Below are 22,108 nucleotides of genomic sequence, written 5' to 3'. Positions count from 1 at the left end.
TCCTTGTTGGTGGGACATTAAACATACACTATGGTCTCTGCCTTGATCTAAGTAACATTTTTGCCAGGTTTTATCAAGATTGGTCAAACGGAGCTGATTTCTATGTATGGCAAACATACGTACATGCATATGTATTCCTTGCATTCTTTATATATTTGATTAATTATTTCTTTTTAAAAATATTTTTTTATTACTTTTGTACAGCTCAGTGCACTGTGCTCCAATCTTTTTTTTGGAACAAACAAAACTCTGCTTGAGTTAAGATTCGAGCTTGAGCTCTCTGGATAGGTAGCCTAGTGGTTTTGCCTCTAAGCCACAGATCCCATTTTGAATTTGATAGAACACTATTGGTGTATTTACTAAAATAACCAATTTTTTTTGTTTTGTTATCACAGTTATTATACTCAAAGAAATAAAGTTCCCAAAACATTTTTTGTTTAAAGTTTCGTATGGATAATTAAACAAAATATTTTAGTTGATCTCATCAGCCATGTGTCAGTTTAAACAGTCACAGAGTATGAATAAGTAAAAACACTTACCTGGTTAAAGTGAAGAAAATGTTCCACCGTCTGGGGAAAACATCAGATATAATGCTATTAAAACCTCCATTCTACATTTTATTCTGTTCTATTTACATCCCAATGAGGCCGGTTAACAATCGGCTACTCATTCACTGACTACAACAGAAGATGGTCCTGATTTCCTCCTCTTTGATTCACACTGCTGACATTGTTTTATCCACTGTCTCCTGAAAAAGAAAACTTTTAATTTGAGTATGTTAAAGAAACAATTGGTTTAAATTTAAAATATAAATTATGTTCTTAATCATTGCAACATTTTGTATGATTTTTTTCAGACCATTTCTCATCAAGCTGTGAGTCGAAATGAAAGGCTTTATTGTAATTCAAATACATTTTTATCATTACAAACCTAAAATTTTAGTATTGCACCTCAATCTATGCTAAAGTTAAACAAAAAATTGAATTTGAAACCTAGAAACAAAAACTACATGATAAAATTATATGGTGAAATATTCTAAATAGTATAAAATTGTCTTGAATCAAAAAGGAAATCCTTAATGAATAACTGGCTGACTCTCCAACTTTCTAACATAAACCTTTGAGTAGATCAATTACTCACAAGCTTTTCTCTTTTTCTTTGTTTTTTTTTTTTTTTTTTTTGCATTTCTCTCTTTTTCAACTATATTTTTTACAAAGGTTATATCAACTCACTCTGTATGGTAAAAAGTTTGCACACATTATTTTTCCCACTTGAAATCTCAGATTAAGCTGAAATTATTATTATTATTATTATTTTATAATTATTTCTTTTACCTGACAACACAATCGATAAGAAAAAAATTAACCTAATAGTTAATTAATTATTGGTAATTAATTATTTTGTTGAACAAGGGAAAGAAATTGTACTTGACAGATATGATGGTATAAATTAAATTAGTACCCTTGAGGACTCAAACTCTGAGTGAAATTTGTTTTTATGCATTTAAGATGCATTATCCCCTTTTTCTCCCCCCCCCCCCCCCCCCCAACTGGTCCAGACAAGTGATAGGATCATAGTGTATTAAGAAAGCTAGAAGCTAAACAAAAACTATTGGTAAAAATATTTCTAATCGCACTGATTTATTATGTCTATGCCAATCACAAATGTATAATTCCATGACTGATCCTAACTAATTGATACAATTAGACGTAATGTAATATAAGCTTTGAAAAAAAGTTTTTTTTTTTGTTTTTCCTTGTTTAATTATTTGAAGGATATTAGGGTTTGAAAATGAAGATTGACAAATTGAAAACAAAGTTCTTTAATTTTTTTAATAAATGTCATTAAGAGTTATTTGTCCTTTCATTCCAAAAACATGCTCGTCACTCTAGCAACAGGGGATCCAAACAAAAACAAAAAATTCTTTTCAATTTTGTGTAAATTTAAATCCACTTCTGAGTTTTTACAAACAGAAAAAATTCCACATTTAAGCCTATTGTTTTAAACTTTGAATATTTGTCGTTGAAGAACTGTGTGAAAAAAAAATATTTTGTTTCCTTTGAATGCTTCATTCAACTTTTTGTGTTCATCAGGGAGACATTGTGGAGGGGAGGAAACTGTGTGAAGTTATCAAGGGAGCTAATGCAGTTTATCATCTGGCTTCCTATGGAATGTCAGGCAGAGAGCAGGTTAGACAGCTTTCTTTTATTGCTGCTTCTTCTTCTTTAACTGCTTTTCACTCCTGCCATTAACTCAAGCTTTCAAATTTATTTAAGAACCTAATAACAGTTTTAGAAACGAGGCAATCATTTTCTGCATGCAATAAAACCAATTTAGCACTATTTGTAGCACCAGAAACTTATTGGGAGTATTATTTTTTTTTTTCTTTTCTTAGAAGGAATCTTTACTACATGTTTTTATTTGAAAGTTTTTTTTAAACTTGACTTCTACCTGGTTTTTGAAATTCCTGAATTTTTCATTTTAATATGAAGAAGATAAAAGTGTTTTCCTTTAAGGTCACAATAATCTTCATTTCTAATGGGTAGTAAAAATCTATTAAGTCACATATTGTTTGAGTCTAATGAAACATTTTCATATTTTTTCTAATGGGGTCTGACTGGTTTTGTAGTTTACCAATTAAGGAAAATACATGGGTGTTCCCAGTTATTTAAAGTGCCAGAGTGTTATCAGTTCATTCACAGGTCAGGGTGTTATCAGTTCATTCACAGACAAGGGTGTTATCACATGCCAATATGTTCTCAGTTGGTTCTCAGGTCAGGGTGTTCCCAGCTCATTCACAGGTCAGGGTGTTCCCAGCTCATTCACAGGTCAGGGTGTTCCCAGCTCATTCACAGGTCAGGATGTTCCCAGTCTACTTAGCTTCTTATTTTTACCCCTACATCTGTTTAAGTAAAGCTTAGTAGACCTTTGCTGCCCCTAAAACCTTGAAACAATGGGACATGATGACCAACTTCAGGGCTGTTTGTCTAAGATCTTGTCTCACAATGTGGATATCAGGATTCTGAGGTTTTAATGACATAGTCCACAAAACTCTGTGAAGTATCTAATTTTATATCTAGAATAATTAGGTAAGAAGCTGTCTAAACTGTATTTCTAATTCCTCACTTATTTACTCATTGAAAGAAAACACATTTGTTACAACAATGTATTGTTTAAATATTTATTAAAAAAATTATATATTTATTCTAAACTGAAGCGTTTATGCAATTTTAATTTCATTATTAATTTTTTTAGTCAGTAATTTTCTATAAATTAATTCTGAACAAAAATTCTACTGTAAATGTGCCTATGTCTTGCTGTTATGTGACTGAGCATCATGTTGAAGTTTCTTTAGCCTGAGCTTTAAAAAAAAACAACTTTTTTGATAATATCAAATGAAAATCAAGTTAAAATATAAAAACAAAATATAATTATGTTTTTGAAATGTTGTTATCCAATTACTGCGACATTCTCATTACTTTTCATTTGCACACACACACACATACACAAATGTCAACATACACACACTCATACACCCATACACATTTCCATAAGAGAAGTTTTTCCCCCTTGTTTGTGTTTTCTTCTCTAAGACTGTTCTATTTCCAACACAATCTCCTAGAGCTGAATTATTTAGGCGTCCACTTCCTTTTGTTTTACAATATTAATATCTTGTCATTTTTTTTGTCTTCTTCTCTGTCTGCATGATTCAATTTCTGTTTGTAAATGTCACCATGGCAACCAAAGTCAACTGCGCAGGTAATTTGCAATGTCTGACCATCGCTGCTCTCAGTTGGCACAAGCCAGTTATTATTAATGTCAGAAATATTCTTCTGTTACAGCTTTCATTCTTCTGTGTCTGGGGAAAGTGTGGCAAGGGAGATTACCATTGTTTTGTTGGACTACCAGCTTTAAATCCCCTTGTCTATCAATTACTTAGCCCTAATTTTGTGTTGTCACTTAATTGTCATGTACCAAGCAAAGAATATATATTCAAGACGATAAAAGTCTTTTTTGTTTTAAAATATCCGTAGTTAGGTTTTGGCTGAATTGTATACATTGTGTTATGGAATATAATATACATCATAGTATGCAGTGCTTTTATTTAATGTAATCTTGTATTAGTTTATAAATCATTGACATTTCTTTGTTGTGTTCTTGCAATGTTGTCCAAATCAGTTTGTGTCCATCTAGAGCTGATGCATTTAGATCTAGATTCTAAAAGTATCAAGTAGCAAAACTATTTGGGCAAACATTAACTAGTTTACTATTCCCCCCTGGCTATTAAGAAGTTGTAATCTTGTTTTCTGATCAACTTCAATGTCTCATGCACTAGTTGCTCTTTGTAACACAGAGTGAAACAAGGTGGTAAATAGATGTCCTTACACCTGATTTACAATCCTTGAGGTTTTGTTTATTGTTTCTTGCATCCCAGTGTCATGGTCCAGTGATTTGTCATGCTAGAATAATTTTTGTTTAGTAGGACCTACACGTTAAACTACTTATAACATAAACACAACAGAGTTAAGCTACCTATAACATGAACACTACAGGGTTAAATTTATTATGACATGAGCACTACAGGGTTAAACTACCTATAACATGAACACTACAGGGTTAAACTTATTATGACATGAGCATACAGGGTTAAACTACCTATAACATGAACACTACAGGGTTAAACTACCTATAACATGAACACTACAGGGTTAAACTACCTATAACATGAACACTACAGGGTTAAACTACCTATAACATGAACACTATAGGGTTAAACTATTTATGACATGAACAAAACAGAGTTAAACTACTTATAAAATGAACTCTACAGAGTTAAAGTTTGTATACCGAGAAGACTAGATTGTACAGGCACTTTAGATATGTGGAGAAATAAAATGATACTCTGTCACTGTGTTCATTAAAAAGTCTGTCAATAAATAAAAGACTTAGAAATGTTTTTGTTTAAGTCACTATTCTTAGTCATTATTCTTAAGTCTCACAAGGGAAACGTTTTGCTATATATCCTTGAGATTCTGGGGTACCTGAGTATATTTATGATAATTGTTTGAGCAATGCAAACTACAACAACAAATGAAATGTGTTAGTTTGTACAAGATAGAAAGAATGCTCAAGAGTCAAGGGATGCTAAGCAATAAAAGATCACATATTTTGACTATTTGTATTATTTTTTAATTTTTTTTTTAGATAGATCGATGGCAACCAACCAACAAACAGTTCAATTAAATAGTATTAGATATCACCACCCTTTACTGAAACACTATACCGTCTATAAACAGTTCTACTCTGATAACTTTTCTATTGAATTTGGTTTGCTTCACTGTGATGTGATAGAGATGTAATTTGCTTATACAGAAATACACCAGCAGTTGGCACAAGAAACAATGTACATAACATATATGGGTCCATTTCTAAGTTGATTCATTTCATATTACATCTCAATAGTACATTAGTTTTGATCATCTAGAGAACTGGTGTACATGTATGAAGACATAGTGCCTTATATTTAATATGTAGACCCATTAAGTGATATGTTTTATGATTTATAAATCAGCATGGATTCTTTGGTGTAATCTAATGAATTTGGTCTTAAAAAATGGTTTATATGTATGTGCTTAAAACATGCTTACTGATGGAAAAAAAAAGGACAGATTTTGAGAAGACCATATATGGCAATCTAAACTTTGCAAGCGGACAGGCAAGCAGCATAAATACACTAGTTGCTTTTTTCTAAGGGGCCGCTTTAAAACAAAAGTGTAATTCTCAACAAATTTATGTTGAAATTTTTACAATTAAGACAATATGTCATAGTCATTTCCAGTAAGGCTGTAAACATAGATCTATAAATAACAAGGATAGATAGTAAACATAGATCTATAAACAACAGACTCGAAGAACGACTAGCAGTTATAATGTGAACACCTCATTAGTTAGAGACATAGCAACCATAAAGTATAGGCAGGGCATTACTTTCAAATAGTTTGATAGTTCACTAACTGCATACCAAAACAATGGAATCCATGATACTTGGACACCTCTTAGTCATCATCACCATAATTACGGAGCTTTGAAGTGAGTACCATGTCATTCGACTGAACATCTGACCTGTGTGAGCTATCCAGCTGGTGTTTGAAATGACTAAGTAACCTTTGTTCAGAGTAACTCCTTGCTAAATTTCAATGTTATTCCTATGCTTCAGTACCGACGCATTCTTAATTACCATCAGTAGGTGGTAATGAAATAAATGAACATTATTATCGGTAGTCTAAATGCTGATTTTTTTTTTTTTTGGTGTTTTTTTTTTTAAATTTAGAATTATTTATTGATTTAAAAAAACACACCAACTTTAAGACGTATTTCTTGTTAATAATTACTGCATGTAAAAAAAAGTCCTTGAGTATTACTCCCCTTTGACAATGTTGTTTCTTTTCCTGCCTTCATTTTAAGAGCACCTCTTCTAACTATCTGTAATTGAATACGAAATCGAACGGCCCTAAATGTGGTCACTTTCGCTTTTATTTTAGTTTACGGAAATCTATGTTAATGCCGGAAGAATGTTACCTGACCAGCGTCCATGAATATTTAGGTCATCCCACTGATCGCTCGTTTATCTTCATTCATGCCATTAGCCATCCCGGTACTCGGGGCTCCACTAGGCGCAGTTGACAACAAAGATGTATTGAGAAGGCATTGGATCTACTCAACGCGCGGCATCATGAAAGAGTTGTGGCGGTGGCCTTGTTACGGGAATGTTAGGTGTGCTTCACGGCGCGAAGAACAAAAAAAATAATAATAAAAGGGGGGGGGGGAAGAGAATCACCATCACTATTCCAGATGCTGTTGAGGCATAGGGTTGTAAGCTTGTTTGAAGTGTTAAGAGGAAAGGGGGGGGGGGCTCTACTCCTTCTCATTTTTTAAATATTTTTTAAACTTTATTTCAGCACGTGCCCTCCCCCTATGTGGTGTCTTTGTTTTACTAAAGTGGGGGGGGGGGGGAGTAACTGACAGGCTGACAGAGACATGCACGGGCGGGACAGTTTTGTTTTACTCACTTAAACGAGAGACATGCCCAATAACTGGTGTTTAGTGATGACTTTCATGGGAACAGTTGACTTACCAATAGGTAATGGTGGGAGGGCGTTTACCTCGCTAATCAATGGGCGTAAACCCCGAAAACCCTGTGGATGGTGATTTTTATGGAGCTTATTTTTATTTTGTTAATTTTTACAGCACATACTACTCTAACAGTACATTTTTGTTCCTCTGCCAAATCATCAAATGACCCTACTATTTACTGTTTAGGAAAAGACGCGTTTTAAAATGTTTGAGCGAGCACATTATTGACTGCAACTCGTTATTGTTATTGTAAAGCCATAAAGCACTCTCATTCTTAAACAAAGGAGAACGCATTTAAAGAATGTGCCGCTTTAACACTATATCGGATACTGTATTGGACAAAACTACTATCCAACACAAGCGCTTTACCATTGGCCTCTTTTCATTCTATACATAAAAAGAACAGGAACCATAACTCTTCTAGTTTATAACGTTAAAGCGTGTAACAAGAGCAACATTTCTTATAGTCATATAGCTTTCTCCCCTAAAAGAGTAACACAAACTCTTGGGAGGCCCCTGTGGGTCGTCTGTGCTCGCACATTCATTTGCCTTAAGTGTGAATACCAAGGGACTTTCTATATTTGTTATTAAGTAGTCTTACATGATCATTGTTTTCATCACTATTTAAGACTTGTAAATCGATTTATATAAATGATATACCATATGTGTCGGAGGCGCAGTGGCTGAGCGGTAAAGCGCTTGGCTTCTGAACCGGGTGTCCTTTGTTCGAAACCTGGTGAAGACTGAGATTTTAAATTTTGGAATCTTTGAAAGCCTCTGAGTGCAGCCAGCTCCAATGGGTACCTGGCATTAGTTGGGGAAGAAGTAAAGGCCGTTGGTCGTTGTGCTAATTAATTTTAACTAATTTTTTATTAAACAAAATAATTCACTTTCAGAAGATCAAAAGTAGTGATTTTCAGCTCTATATGTGTTTTAGATCTAAACGTGACTGGCCCAAAAATTAAAAGACATAAAACCAACACTCAGATAGTAAACTCAATGCAGAATCGTTATCAAAGTATTATTAGTAACCTGTGTGTCTATTGGGGGGGGGGGTTGCACAGAGAGAGAGAGAGAGAGAGAGAGCAGTTTAGACATAAATGATAATGGCTTCTAAAAGTGACCATCAAAGTGGTAGAAGCTACAGCCCAGTCTATCTATACATTCATTACACTAAAATCAACCAAAAAAATCGCAAACATGTAACTCTAGAATCTATTTGGCTATTTTTTGTTTTTAATTTCGGCTTGTCATATTTAATTTTGTTTTCCTGGCCAGTTCTTTAAGCCCGCTCATGTGGGTTTAATAGACTGAAGGAAAAGCTCAACATTTAGTACAGCTGTTTAGGCGGATTGTTTTGGTAGAAGTCGCACCGCTCATCCGTGACGGCCTTCTCCTGTTCAAGCAGGATCCGCGGGAGGAGACGGGCGGAAGTATGGCAGAGTTGGATCCCGCGTGCACAACATGAAATGGCGCGTCCTGCTCCCATGGCCATGTTTTCTCTATCACAACCCCACACCCCCCTGCCCTCCTTTGTAGGCCGGGCAAAGCGCGTGTCTCATGTTTACTCTTCTTGGCTGCATATATACCAGCTATCATTTCAAACTCACACACTCTGGGAACAAAAATCTGGTACGACTGCAAGTTTGAAAAACAGCCATGAAATGATGAAAACCCAGATTGGGAAAGCTTGGGGCTCAATTTGCTTCCCTGTATGTTTGTCATTCATTATTTTGGCAACAATCTCACTTTGAAATTGGCCGTCCTAGGCGGTGTGATGGTTATGTATGTAAGTCCTGCCCGCCTGGTAATCTCATCTGCCTAGCTGGGCTCTCACACTCTAGACAGGGCATATATCTCGCCTTTATGCGTAACGCCTGCAGCTGGCTGTGTTCTTTTCAATTAAAGTTATCGCCAAAGTTTTTTTTTTCTCGTCTGTTTCTCAAAGCTTTCACTTGTTGATGGTTATGTCCCCTTCTTTACCCCTAGCATACCCCGCCCCGATCTTCTCTCATTTTGTAAAACATTGTGTGGACTAAGCAGACGTGGAAGTAAATAATGGATATAGGCTGGGGTTTTTAACTTACATTGGGTTTAAATTATGATTTACACAATAGTTCGTGAGTACTACAAATGGATATGCATATACATGTACGATGATGCAATTGAGGTCTTTCTTCTCAACGCATTTTTTGATGATTTTATATAACGAAGTTTTTGGACATTGTCAGGAGATTGACAAATTGAGGACCACAGGTTTAAAAAAAAAAGGGAATCCAGATACTTTGTATAAAGATTCTATATCAACTCACTCTGTCTGTCTGGTACTATTTTTGTACTCGTCATTTCTCCCACTTCACATTCTCGTATCAAGTTGAAACGTAACAAAATTATTTGTTGTGCCTAGCAAAACATGAATCAACTAAAAAAAAATTAAGCAATTAGTTAAACAATAAGTGGTTGTTAATGAATTTTGTTTTATATAAAAGGGGAACTAAACCTGCATCATATATGGTAGTGATTTTGCAGTTCTTCCCCTTAGATAAGCTTTGCTTTTTGTAATTGAAAAAGTATTTTTTTTAAATTGTGCTTTGTTGTTTTTTGTTTATTTTGAAGTAGTACTGTGATAGTTTGGCGTAAAAGGGGGGGGGGGTTGGGAATACGGAGTTGGGGGGGGGGGGTGAGACCCAAAGCAAGGAATGCTTGGATATTGGCGGGCCCACCGAAATAGATGCAACAAGCCATTGCACTATGGAAGCAGTCGTCACTGATGAGGTGACATGGCGCTTAACTGCAACCATATGCTGGTAGTACTTTCTAGCCGGATGCTGTACTCGCTCGCACACACGCACATGTACATTGTCCCGAACTTGTACATCTAGCATAGCCGAGCTCAAGGGTCTCTGTTCTCCGCGACACAGTGTACAAACACGCTGAGCTCTGCTGAAACTGATCACGTCTGTTAGCTCCTTGTTAAGTGACATGCGAGTCGGGATTGTTGGTCGTGTCTGATTACGTCTGGTAGACGTTGGCAGACGTTAACTTTGCAGACTGGGTGACACTTTGACATTTCGTTGTGTTTATAAACCCAGATCTTGTGCCACCCAGATGGTTGTTATTGTTTTTGTTTTGACTTGAATTTTGTGACGAAATCACGTGTTTATAAACGGCTTGTTTTATGTCTACGACCCCAGCTTCCTTAGTTTTGTCCATGACCTACTCCCAAGGCTTGTGTAGACAAAAGCAAAATTATGAACAATAAACATTATGTGACAATTAAACAGTTAAATATATTCTTTTAAAATAATAGTCCCCTTTTTAAACATTGCGATCTCTAGGGCAGATGGTGTAAAATGTAAAGGTCATCTGTTTATATTGTCAACGGTTAATGAGGGTGTCATGTGGCCAGCACAGCGACTAAACGTATTTACTCTACCCAGCTAATATTAGGTATCCATTAGAAATTCGTAATCCCAGTCTTTACCGAGACTCACATACTAGATCCCTCCCTCGCTATGCCAGCATCCATCTTTCTACAATGAAACAGTACAATATTTGTTTAACATTCATGGACATTGTATTTTCTAGTTTAACCCTTAGGTCATAGGTTACGCCTGTATGGGGGGGGGGGTGATGGACATGCGACCCTTAACACTATTATGCCTTTTATTCTATCTCAAGTCTCTGGTATTTTTAAAATGTTATTTTAACCTCACGAGAAGAGGGGTCTATTTCATCGTTTCCTTAAAATCACTGACCATACAATCCGTGTAGTGACCTGACAGTTCTGGTGCTGTGATGGTGGTCTTGATGGGTAGGGGTTTGGTCACATGGTGGGAGATCATATCACGACATTGGAATGTTTGCAGTGCTTACTCTTGATTAGTGTGCTGCCCAGTTCTTGTATAGTTGATTTTGAATCTATATTTCGTATATTGCATATAGTGTATCTAATTGTGTATCTAAGTGTGTATCTAATTGTGTATCTGACTGTTTTGATATAAGACTAAAACAAAGAACTTGGATGTAAGACTAAAACAAAGAACTTGGATGTAAGACTAAAACAAAGAACTTGGATGTAGGACTAAAACAAAGAACTTGGATGTAGGACTAAAACAAAGAACTTGGATGTAAAACTAAAACAAAGAACTTGAATGTAGGACTGAAACAAAGAACTTGGATATAAGACTAAAACAAAGAACTTGGATGTAAGACTAAAACAAAGAACTTGGATGTAGGACTAAAACAAAGAACTTGAATGTAGGACTGAAACAAAGAACTTGGATGTAAGACTAAAACAAAGAACTTGGATGTAAGACTACAACAAAGAACTTGGATGTATGTCTAAAACAAAGAACTTGGATGTAAGACTGAAACAAAGAACTTGGATATAGGACTAAAAGAAAGAACGTGGATGTAGGACTGAAACAAAGAACTTGGATGTAAGACTGAAACAAAGAACTTGGATATAGGACTAAAAGAAAGAACGTGGATGTAGGACTGAAACAAAGAACTTGGATGTAGGACTGAAATAAAGAACTTGAATGTAGGACTGAAACAAAGAACTTGGATGTAAGACTAAAACAAAGAACTTGGATGTAGGACTAAAAACAAAGAACTTGAATGTAGGACTGAAACAAAGAACTTGGATGTAAGACTAAAACAAAGAACTTGGATGTAGGACTAAAACAAAGAACTTGGATGTAAGACTAAAACAAAGAACTTGGATGTAAGACTAAAACAAAGAACTTGGATGTAAGACTAAAACAAAGAACTTGGATGTAAGACTAAAACAAAGAACTTGGATGTAGGACTGAAACAAAGAACTTGGATATAAGACTAAAACAAAGAACTTGGCTGTAAGACTAAAACAAAGAACTTGGATATAGGACTAAAACAAAGAACTTGGATATAGGACTAAAACAAAGAACTTGAATGTAGGACTGAAACAAAGAACTTGGATGTAAGACTAAAACAAAGAACTTGGATGTAAGACTAAAACAAAGAACTTGGATGTAGGTCTAATACAAAGAACTTGGATGTAGGACTAAAACAAAGAACTTGGATGTAAGACTAAAACAAAGAACTTGAATGTAGGACTGAAACAAAGAACTTGAATGTAGGACTGAAACAAAGAACTTGGATGTAAGACTAAAACAAAGAACTTGGATGTAAGACTAAAACAAAGAACTTGGATGTAGGACTGAAACAAAGAACTTGAATGTAGGACTGAAACAAAGAACTTGGATGTAAGACTAAAACAAAGAACTTGGATGTAAGACTAAAACAAAGAACTTGGATGTATGACTAAAACAAAGAAATTTAATGCAGGACTAAAACAAAGAACTTGGATGTAAGACTAAAACAAAGAACTTGGATGTAGGACTAAAAACAAAGAACTTGGATGTAAGACTAAAAACAAAGAACTTGGATGTAAGACTAAAAACAAAGAACTTGGATGTAAGACTAAAACAAAGAACTTGGATGTAGGACTAAAACAAAGAACTTGGATGCAAGACTAAAACAAAGAACTTGAATGTAGGACTGAAACAAAAAACTTGTATGTAAGACTAAAACAAAGAACTTGGATATAGGACTAAAACAAAGAACTTGGATATAAGACTAAAACAAAAAACTTGGATTTAAGACTAAAACAAAGAACTTGGATGTAGGACTGAAACAAAAAACTTGTATGTAAGACTAAAACAAAGAACTTGGATATAGGACTAAAACAAAGAACTTGGATGTAAGACTAAAACAAAGAACTTGGATATAAGACTAAAACAAAGAACTTGGATGTAAGACTAAAACAAATAACTTGGATGTAGGACTAAAACAAAAAACTTGGATGTAGGACTAAAAACAAAGAACTTGGATGTAAGACTAAAAACAAAGAACTTGGATGTAAGACTAAAAACAAAGAACTTTGATGTAAGATTAAAACAAAGAACTTGGATGTAGGACTAAAACAAAGAACTTGGATGCAAGACTAAAACAAAGAACTTGAATGTAGGACTGAAACAAAAAACTTGTATGTAAGACTAAAACAAAGAACTTGGATATAGGACTAAAACAAAGAACTTGGATATAAGACTAAAACAAAGAACTTGGATATAAGACTAAAACAAAGAACTTGGATGTAAGACTAAAACAAAGAACTTGGATGTAGGACTGAAACAAAAAACTTGTATGTAAGACTAAAACAAAGAACTTGGATATAGGACTAAAACAAAGAACTTGGATATAAGACTAAAACAAAGAACTTGGATGTAAGACTAAAACAAAGAACTTGGATGTAGGACTAAAAACAAAGAACTTGGATGTAGGACTGAAACAAAGAACTTGGATGTAGGACTAAAACAAAGAACTTGGATATAGGACTAAAACAAAGAACTTGGATGTAGGACTAAAACAAAGAACTTGGATATAGGACTAAAACAAAGAACTTGGATGCACACGTTTCTCATGGGTACAAAGCGTTAGAGAACGTACAAAGGTACATGGTTATTGTGGATGGCGACACAGTGCCATTGTTACATTTATAACAGGAGAAACTAGCACGTGAATGATCACGTGAGAAGTCTTTGTTGGTGCGGGTGTTGGGCTTGTTTTACTTAGCAAATTTCGGATTGGACGTTGAACTTTGAACTAAATAGAATTAGATGACCAGTTTCACGTTCTCTCCGGCCACTAGAAATAGGCTGACCACGCGCTGGACCAGATATTAACTTACCAGTCTCAAATCCCCGCAGATCAAATATTTTCATAACAAATTATCGATTGAATACATTGAAGTGTTTACCCTCCCCTCTGTTAACTCACACTCCCAGGAGGCATCAAGAGGAGGAAAAAAAATGGTAAGTCGTTGATGTTCTGGCTAGAGAGGGGGAGTGCGGATCAGGCAAGCTATTTCCATTAGGCCGCCCGTTGACTTAATGCGCCAGTGATACACCGTCGTTAGTGAAAGTCTAGTGCATTGTGTAGGCTGCAAGGCGCACTTGATCTAAGGCCTCAGGATGCTGCTCATCAAAGAGTCGTCATTCTGCTATTTCTTTTCAATTAGTTCTAATGTGAATGTCTGTCAATGGAGAACCTCTCGCCTCTGTTTTGTTTTTTAATAATTTGTTTTTCTCTAATGTATACTTTCTGGTCCACCCTCTCTTTCTTCTTTGATTAGCTGGAAAATAAAATTGTTTGCAAGATTCGGTTAACAATTACGAGTTAGAAACTAGTTCAGAATCTTTCGAAGACTTCTCGATCTGGAGTGTGTATTGGTCCACTGGGAACAATATCAAATTACTTTTATTGCTACAATATAAACTAGTTTTTATACAAGATTTAATTGTAAAGTCCATGACACTGGGATTCAAACTAAAATATCCATTTAAGAAATGTATAGTTTAAATGGCTGCCAAAACGAATGTTTTGTTTACAACACTAATCAATCCCTCGATCAACTAGTACACGTTTTTGTTTTCCTTCTAAAAAAAAAATGTTTGTTCTGCCTTATTGACAAAGGATCCACTTATTCGTTAAACTATAAAACCTAAGTAAGTTAATTCATTTTCCATTAATCCCGAAGAATCCCATCCTGGCCACCTTTTTGAGAAGAGACTTTTTAGCAGACGTCAATGAAACTTTGTAGCAGACGACAAAGTAACTGTATCTCATCGGAAAGAGTGCTTTCTTTTTTCTTACCTCCGCGATGTAACTCTTCATTCTTTGCTTCCCTTTGTTGAAGTCGAGAGAAACACGCGCGAGGCTGAGCCAGGGTTAAGAGGCGTGACCTTTCTGAGTTCAGGAGCGTAGACTTGAATAGGTAAGAGATTAAACGTAATGAAGACCTTCCCGATGTTCCCTCTTGAAAGGGTTACTCTCTAGACCCTAGGCTAAATACTATGGAACGTGGCCAGCTGATTGTAAGAACAGCGTCTTTCTTTGTTGTCCTTATTTTGTACACACACACACACACACACACACGAACAAACCTACTTTACATTTGTGACTTTAACTTGAAGCATAAATCCAGCTATTCAAATTTACAACCCAAATCGAAATAATCCTTTAATCAAATACTTAAAATCATGGCAGTACTCGAATATAATTGATTCTAATTGGATAATTTTCAAACTTCATTAGGATTGACCGAGATTCGCAATGTTTTGGAACTTGCCTTGGGTGCATTAGATTGGAGAAACTTTTTGTACCGGACTTTGTTGAATTGATATGCCAAAAAATTCAGCTTTTTATTGTACCCTTGTGGCACTGCATTTACCATCGTCCCTACACTCAACAAAAAGGAATGGGCATCTTTTACGAATGCTAAAAGCAATGATGGGCCCCCTGTACTAATGCTAAAAGTCCAAAGCGATAATGAGTACCTTTTACTAATGCTTAAAACCCAGACTTATAGCAATAAGAGTTTTTCATCGATTATACTTCTACACTTATCTTTTGATCCAATTCTGCTATTTGCGATGTCATAAGAATGCCGCCAAGAAATCGATTTGTTGGCTTGCTTGTCATTACTGTTGACATGCTTTGGACTTTATGCCATCTTATGTAATCGAAGCACATAGCTATTTACACTCGCGTGGTCCATATCTTTTGTTTTGATTGTCAATAACTCCCGTGTGGCCCACATTGCAGTGTACGCCTCTTTGTTTTTGATCCCCCAAAGAGCGAATGATTGTTCTTGTCATGCTGTGGAAGCCAACAATCTGTCTTTCTCTTTCGGCGTTTGTATTTAAGATTTTCAAAGGGATTATTAACACTGGCAGATTGAAGGTTCGAACAACAAACAGTAGCACATGTGGCAGTCATCTGAGTTTAGCCCACCAACCTAAACCAAGGTAAACGGCGCCCCCCTCCCTCACAGCCCTTGTTGCCTTGAAGACATCATTGAATTATTTACCTTATATTCTTCTGTCTCTCCCCTCTACCACCAGCACCATCTTTTCCCTCTGCCTTTCAGATTTGACATTCTAGTCACGTGCTGGTCACGTGGTGTACAGTTGAGCCAATGAGGTTTGACTTGTTTGATCATCGGAGACGGGAGTTGGATTGATTGTGATTGGTCTCTTGTTATCTGAAGCCTAGCGATATTCAAACTTGATCTTATGTATAGGAGAATAAGAGAAGATGGGGTTTTTTTTTTTTATTATTTTTTTTCTGACAGTTTTCTATTTGACTTGTTTGAGCTCAAAACTACTTACATCATCGGACTCTTGTTTTTCTGTCTGGTACAAATCTGGTACATTTCTACCATTTCCTACTCTCGGATCAAGTTAAAACGTAGCAAGCATTCATTGTCGACTACAACACAGGAATCAACGAAAAAAAAATTTTTTTTATTAAATGCTGGTAATTTATTTTTTTTATATAAAAGGGAGATAAAATTTTGTAGTATCGAGAGATATTCAAATAATTGCGGTTCTTGCTTTTGCATAAGCTTTTTTTTTTTTTTTTAAATTTAAAGAAGTATTTTTCCTATATTCTGCTTATTATTCAGTCAAATTGCTTTCCTTAAGTTTGTTCTACAGACAAGAAAATAACATGAAGACTTCCGAGGACACTGTGGTCCTGATTACAGGTTTGACAATATATATTTAACAGGAGGCAGAAACTATTTATAATGCACATACTGAAACTGTTTCCCATAATTAATTAATGTAATTCAAGTATGCAATCCTCGCGCTGTTTATTTCTTGTTTTATACTGTTTACTTTCTTAGATTGGTTTAAAATAGTTTAAATCTGCATTTGCATTAAATATCTAAACTGCTGTCTGAAATGAAACCACTTTCTAACACAGGCTGTGTCTACAATTGTGTACAAGAACGTGTAAGATCTGTTCACACTTGAGAGATCAAAGTGTATGAGGCTGCTATTGTTTAGTCTCTCAGTATCAATTGATGTTGGAACTAAGAGCAAGGTGGACTGGTTTCCATTCAATATAAAGGTCCTTGATTGAAATACTGTGGGATGGTCTTAGTTCTAAAAGGTCTTAGTTCTAAAAGGTCCTTTGGGCTTGCACTACACTCACGGTGACCAAGGCTACGGGCCAACACCATCCCGAAACTCGAGATGGAACTTAAATTCGTTGGTCAAGGACAAAAACAACAACAAAAAACAAACAAACAAAAACGTTGAAGTAACGTTGAAGTAACGTTGAAGTAGATCCCAAGTCTGTTCCTGGAGGTTTTTGTTTTCATCTCGAGCCGTGCCCTAGAACACGCTATCATTAGGGAGACATCTTCGGGATGTGAGCAACCTAAAGGTTGGGACAAATGTGTGATTCTCACTCTTCACATCCCGTCACTTCCTGTGGCTTGTTTATTGAACACAAATCTGTTGACATCAACAAAGTTCTCGAGTAATCGTATTTAAGATGATACACCACTGCAAATCGGTCACTTTTTTTTTTTACACTTGATAACAAACTAGCGGCTTGCCGGCCTTAGTTTGTGTCTGACTAATCTAGTGGATTGGATTTAGATCTATGTCAAACTTAGCGAATGTTACTTTCAAATTTCACAACGACCGACCGCCTAAAGTTAGGTACCTATAAGAGTTGGCTGGACTCAATGCCGCCTAAAGTTAGGTACCTGTAAGAGTTGGGTGGACTTAATGCCGCCCAAAAAAATCCCGAAACGGAAAATTCCAGGCTTCACTGAGATTTGAAAAAAGGACCCCAGGTTCGAGGTCCAAGCGCTTAACCACTCTGCCACCGTGCCCCTACATATTTAAAACAAACCTATAAATCTGTCCTCAACCTCGTCCCGTCCCCCCCCCCCCCAAAGTTTAGTGATGTATTTACATGTGAGGATAGATCATCTGCTCTAACGTCAATAAAGTATCTTAGACACTGTACACACTTAAAAAATATATACATATTTCCAGGTTCTTTAAGAGACCCTCTTTAAGCCAATCTCTCTAAAGGAATGAAAGCACTATGGTAGGGAGGGAGAAAAAAGGAGGGAGGTGGCTTGTGGGTAATATATCATTCCAACAAAAACATTGATCGCAAGGAGAAATCTTTGCACATTTCTTACCCCGTGGAATTGGAATACATCTGTATGTCCAGCACTCACTGTCCACTTGCCAGTGGTGCCTGGAGGAGGGCTGGCCAATAAGTTAAATGCAGGGATCTCTTCATTAGTGGACCACTCTTGAAACACGTCAAGAGGAAGCGACCTTTTTTTTTTCTTTTACGTTCCCTCCCCCCCCCTTTTTTTTTTTCCTTTTTTGTCCACTTCAGATCTAGTCAACTTCCAGTGCTGCCAGGGCACTCCTTCCCAAGTACTAGGGATTCACAACAGTGGTTAAAGATGAGGGAAAAAAAAAGGGGGGGGGGGGTGGTAAAAGGGCGCATTACCTATTTTATTTGGTTACTTCCCTTTTAATCTAACTGCATTGGTGTCTCCCTTAGCTTGTTGTTAATCTATTGTTCCAAGTTATTAATTATGGATGAAAATACACGAATAAAAAACAACAAGACAGTTAATCAGTTTGTCGGAATTAATTAATTAATTTTGTGAAATATAGAAAATTTACTAAACTAAAGGGAGATAAGCCTTGTACTTGAATAAAACAGTAGGTACCATCATGGAGGTTCCATCATTGAAAGTAATCTGTCTTACCTTATATGTACGGGTATGTTCCCGAAGGTAGGAATGCAAAGAAAAAAAAAGCACTTGCCAACACAGCAACCAAAGAAGTAGATGTATATGTTAAAACGTTTGAGACTTATGGATAATGAACTAATAGTGACATTTTCTGTTCATTATATCTGATTAGCATATTGTTTTCTCATTTCTAGATGGACCCTAAGAGAGACTTTCTAGATATTAGCTAGTACAAGTTTGTTAGAAATGACAGGTCACTGATGAAGTAGATCTAGATCAACATTTGACAAGTGTTCTAAAAAAAATATGTTTTGTTAGTTCTCACTATATTCTCCTCAAGCGACCATCTACTAAGGTCTAGGTCACTCCCACTATACCCCAGTGATAGAATTATTCTATTTCTTTTTCTCTCACTCTTTGATTGTTAGAGCTATTCATAGTAGGACAACAAGAAATGGGCGGATAACGGGACGGGCAGACGGACTTGTGCCGACAAGGGGGGATAATCATGTAATCATGTAAAATATATCATGGGGTGACTTCCCTTTAATCAAGCAGACGAGTTAGGTTATTTCCCCCTGCTGGAGCTGCATATTATTCCGATGTCCAAATACCCAGCTAAACTGTCGTATTTCAAGAGTTATTTCCCCATATCCTTTTTGCTAAAAATAATATCCTCAGATCCTTGAAATTTATTAGTCTTGCCGATGAGTGAAATGTCAGCTTCATTAAAATGATGTCGTGCTAAGGGAATGTGTTTTCATGTCGCTTGACACACGGGCTCTTATTCACCGACTACGCCGGGTGTTTCGATCCCGATTCATCTTTTATCTCTTGCTGATACTTCTAAAATGTCAAAACTCATAAAAGGAACGCCTATCCCACTGCACGTCAACACAGCAGCGACATTTCTACCAAATATACACACACACACACATGTTAATAGCCAACCAGAGACCTGGCACAGCACGAGCTTTACAAAACTGTTGTAACAGGAAGACCTTTCCTGTGCTTTGTAGCAATGAGACCTTTCCTCTGCTTTGTAACCTTTGTAACAGTGAGACCTTTCCTGTGCTTTGCAACCTTTGTAACAGTAGACCTCTCTCCTGTGCTTTGCAACTTTTGTAACAATAAGACCTTTCTTGTGCTTTGTAACAGTAGACCTTTCCTGTGCTTTGCAAACTGTTGTAACAGTAGGACCTTTCCTGTGCTTTGCAAACTGTTGTAACAGTAGACCTTTCCTGTGCTTTGCAAACTTTGTAACAGTAGGACCTTTCCTGTGCTTTGCAAACTGTTGTAACAGTAGACCTTTCCTGTGCTTTGCAAACTGTTGTAACAGTAGGACCTTTCCTGTGCTTTGTAACAGTAGACCTTTCCTGTGCTTTGCAAACTTTGTAACAGTAGACCTTTCCTGTGCTTTGCAAACTGTTGTAACAGTAGGACGTTTCCTGTGCTTTGTAACAGTAGGACCTTTCCTGTGCTTTGCAAACTGTTGTAACAGTAGGACGTTTCCTGTGCTTTGTAACAGTAGACCTTTCCTGTGCTTTGCAAACGTTGTAACAGTAGACCTTTCCTGTGCTTTGCAAACTGTTGTAACAGTAGGACCTTTCCTGTGCTTTGCAAACTGTTGTAACAGTAGGACCGTTCCTGTGCTTTGCAAACTGTTGTAACAGTAGGACCTTTCCTGTGCTTTGCAAACTGTTGTAACAGTAGGACCTTCCCTGTGCTTTGCAAACTGTTGTAACAGTAGGACCTTCATTTACTTTATTGTCTATGTCTTGATCTGTAAGTCTGTTAATAAGAACTCAGAGTGATACTACCCGTACAGAAACAATCAATCTTCTGATCAGCACAAAATCTACAGACCTAGATTAGGCCTATTGCACTGCACAACGACCAATAGCATTTACTGTTTCCCACCGTGACCAGGGAGCTTCTACCAGTTTGGGAGTTGGCCATCAAAACGTCTTTCTTAGTCTTTCTTCCAGGACTTGATCCCAAACTCATCAGCATTAGATCGTCCACACGACCCCACTAGTAAACTTTCCACCTGTCAGATTGACTATCTGGGTTCTCGATTAGGAGAAGCTTACCTGTGTGCGTGTGTGTGTTAGTTGGTATTTGTGTGTGTGTGTGTGTATCTTCCATATGACTGGTGCTCAGCTTGTATCTGATCACACAACTCATTAATGCGCGGGGCACAATCTCATCATTTCAACGCCAAAGCGTTTTGTAAGCCCCCCACTCCAACCCCTCTCCGGTGCAGGTGAAGTGGATCTATAACCGATCGATAGTGTATTAGACATGCTTTACCAGCACGTGTAGCCAGTCCAGCGTGTCTGATTGGGTTCCATTGACCTCGCTTTAAAAAAAAATCACATTGGACTTAACTTGGGGCATCTCACAATGGCTCATTACATTTGGTGTCAGGACTTGACCTGGAAACGCACTGATTGCTTCTTTAAGACGGTGAGTATTGACCTCCCCTTGGTCTCAGGTTCATCTCGCACATTGGTACGCGGGTACAAAAGTACTTTCTATAGATCTACGGGTCACATCCTATCACAAAAGTACTTTGTATAGTTCTACAGGTCATATCGTATCACAAATGTACTTTCTATAGATCTACGGGTCACATCCTATCACAAAAGTACTTTGTATAGTTCTAGTTCTACTTTAGTAAAATCACTAAATTTAGAAAGCCTTCAGGACAGAAGGCTCAAAAGTAAAGTAGCAATCATACATAAAACACTGAACCATAATCTTCAAATACAAAAACAAAATTTAATAAAATACTCTGAAAGACACAAAGATAAAGGCACATTCCTCGTCCCATATGCTAGGACAAATTTGTACAAATACTCCTTCTTCCCTAGTGCTATTAGAGCATGGAATGGGTTGCCTGAGCTAGCCAGGAAAACCAGTGACTTGGCAGAATTTAAGTCATTGGTTAATATGCATGACTAAATGCATGACGCGTAGGACGTAATCATCTTCTTTTTTGAAGTAACGTCTGTATTATATAAGATAAGATAAGATACAGGTCACATCCTATCACAAAAGTACTTTCTATTGATCTACGGGTCACATCCTATCACAAAAGTACTTTCTATAGTTCTACAGGTCATATCGTATCACAAAAGTACTTTGTATAGTTCTACGGGTCACATCCTATCACAAAAGTACTTTCTATAGTTCTACGTGTCATATCGTATCGCAAGAGTACTGTAGTCTAAGCACGTCGCTTTATAGTTGCCTCTGGTAATTGATTGTGGCTCCAAGCACTATTCGTTTCGGCACATCGTTCTAGTATATGTTTGGCGTGGACCAGTTGTTCAGTTTCGGCAC

At 36.6% G+C, this 22,108-nt stretch overlaps 2 protein-coding genes across 6 annotated transcripts in view; one reads left to right on the top strand and one right to left on the bottom strand.

Moving 5' to 3' along the window:
- Positions 1-22,108, top strand: part of LOC106077399 (short-chain dehydrogenase/reductase family 42E member 1-like) — a 283,344-nt gene that overhangs the window by 4,244 nt on the left and 256,992 nt on the right. The window contains exon 3 of the mRNA XM_056020027.1: positions 2,094-2,189. Within this exon, the coding sequence (XP_055876002.1) occupies positions 2,094-2,189 (96 nt within the window). The remainder of the gene's footprint in view (positions 1-2,093; positions 2,190-22,108) is intronic.
- The window catches only part of LOC106077997 (netrin receptor UNC5C-like), a 505,747-nt gene that overhangs the window by 379,409 nt on the left and 104,230 nt on the right, over positions 1-22,108 (bottom strand). For 4 of the 5 annotated variants that reach the window (XM_056020001.1, XM_056020000.1, XM_056020004.1 and 1 more), the window contains exon 3: positions 540-748. The gene's annotated coding sequence lies outside the window, so the exon portion shown is untranslated. Of the gene's footprint in view, positions 1-539; positions 749-6,579; positions 6,772-22,108 lie in introns of those variants that run through there. The other variant, XM_056020002.1, reaches the window with a different exon arrangement.

The sequence above is a fragment of the Biomphalaria glabrata genome, chromosome 2 (genome assembly GCF_947242115.1).
Source record: "Biomphalaria glabrata chromosome 2, xgBioGlab47.1, whole genome shotgun sequence".
Taxonomy (NCBI): domain Eukaryota; kingdom Metazoa; phylum Mollusca; class Gastropoda; family Planorbidae; genus Biomphalaria; species Biomphalaria glabrata.
Note: the sequence above shows the minus strand (reverse complement) of the source record. Positions and strands in the feature narration are given on the sequence as shown.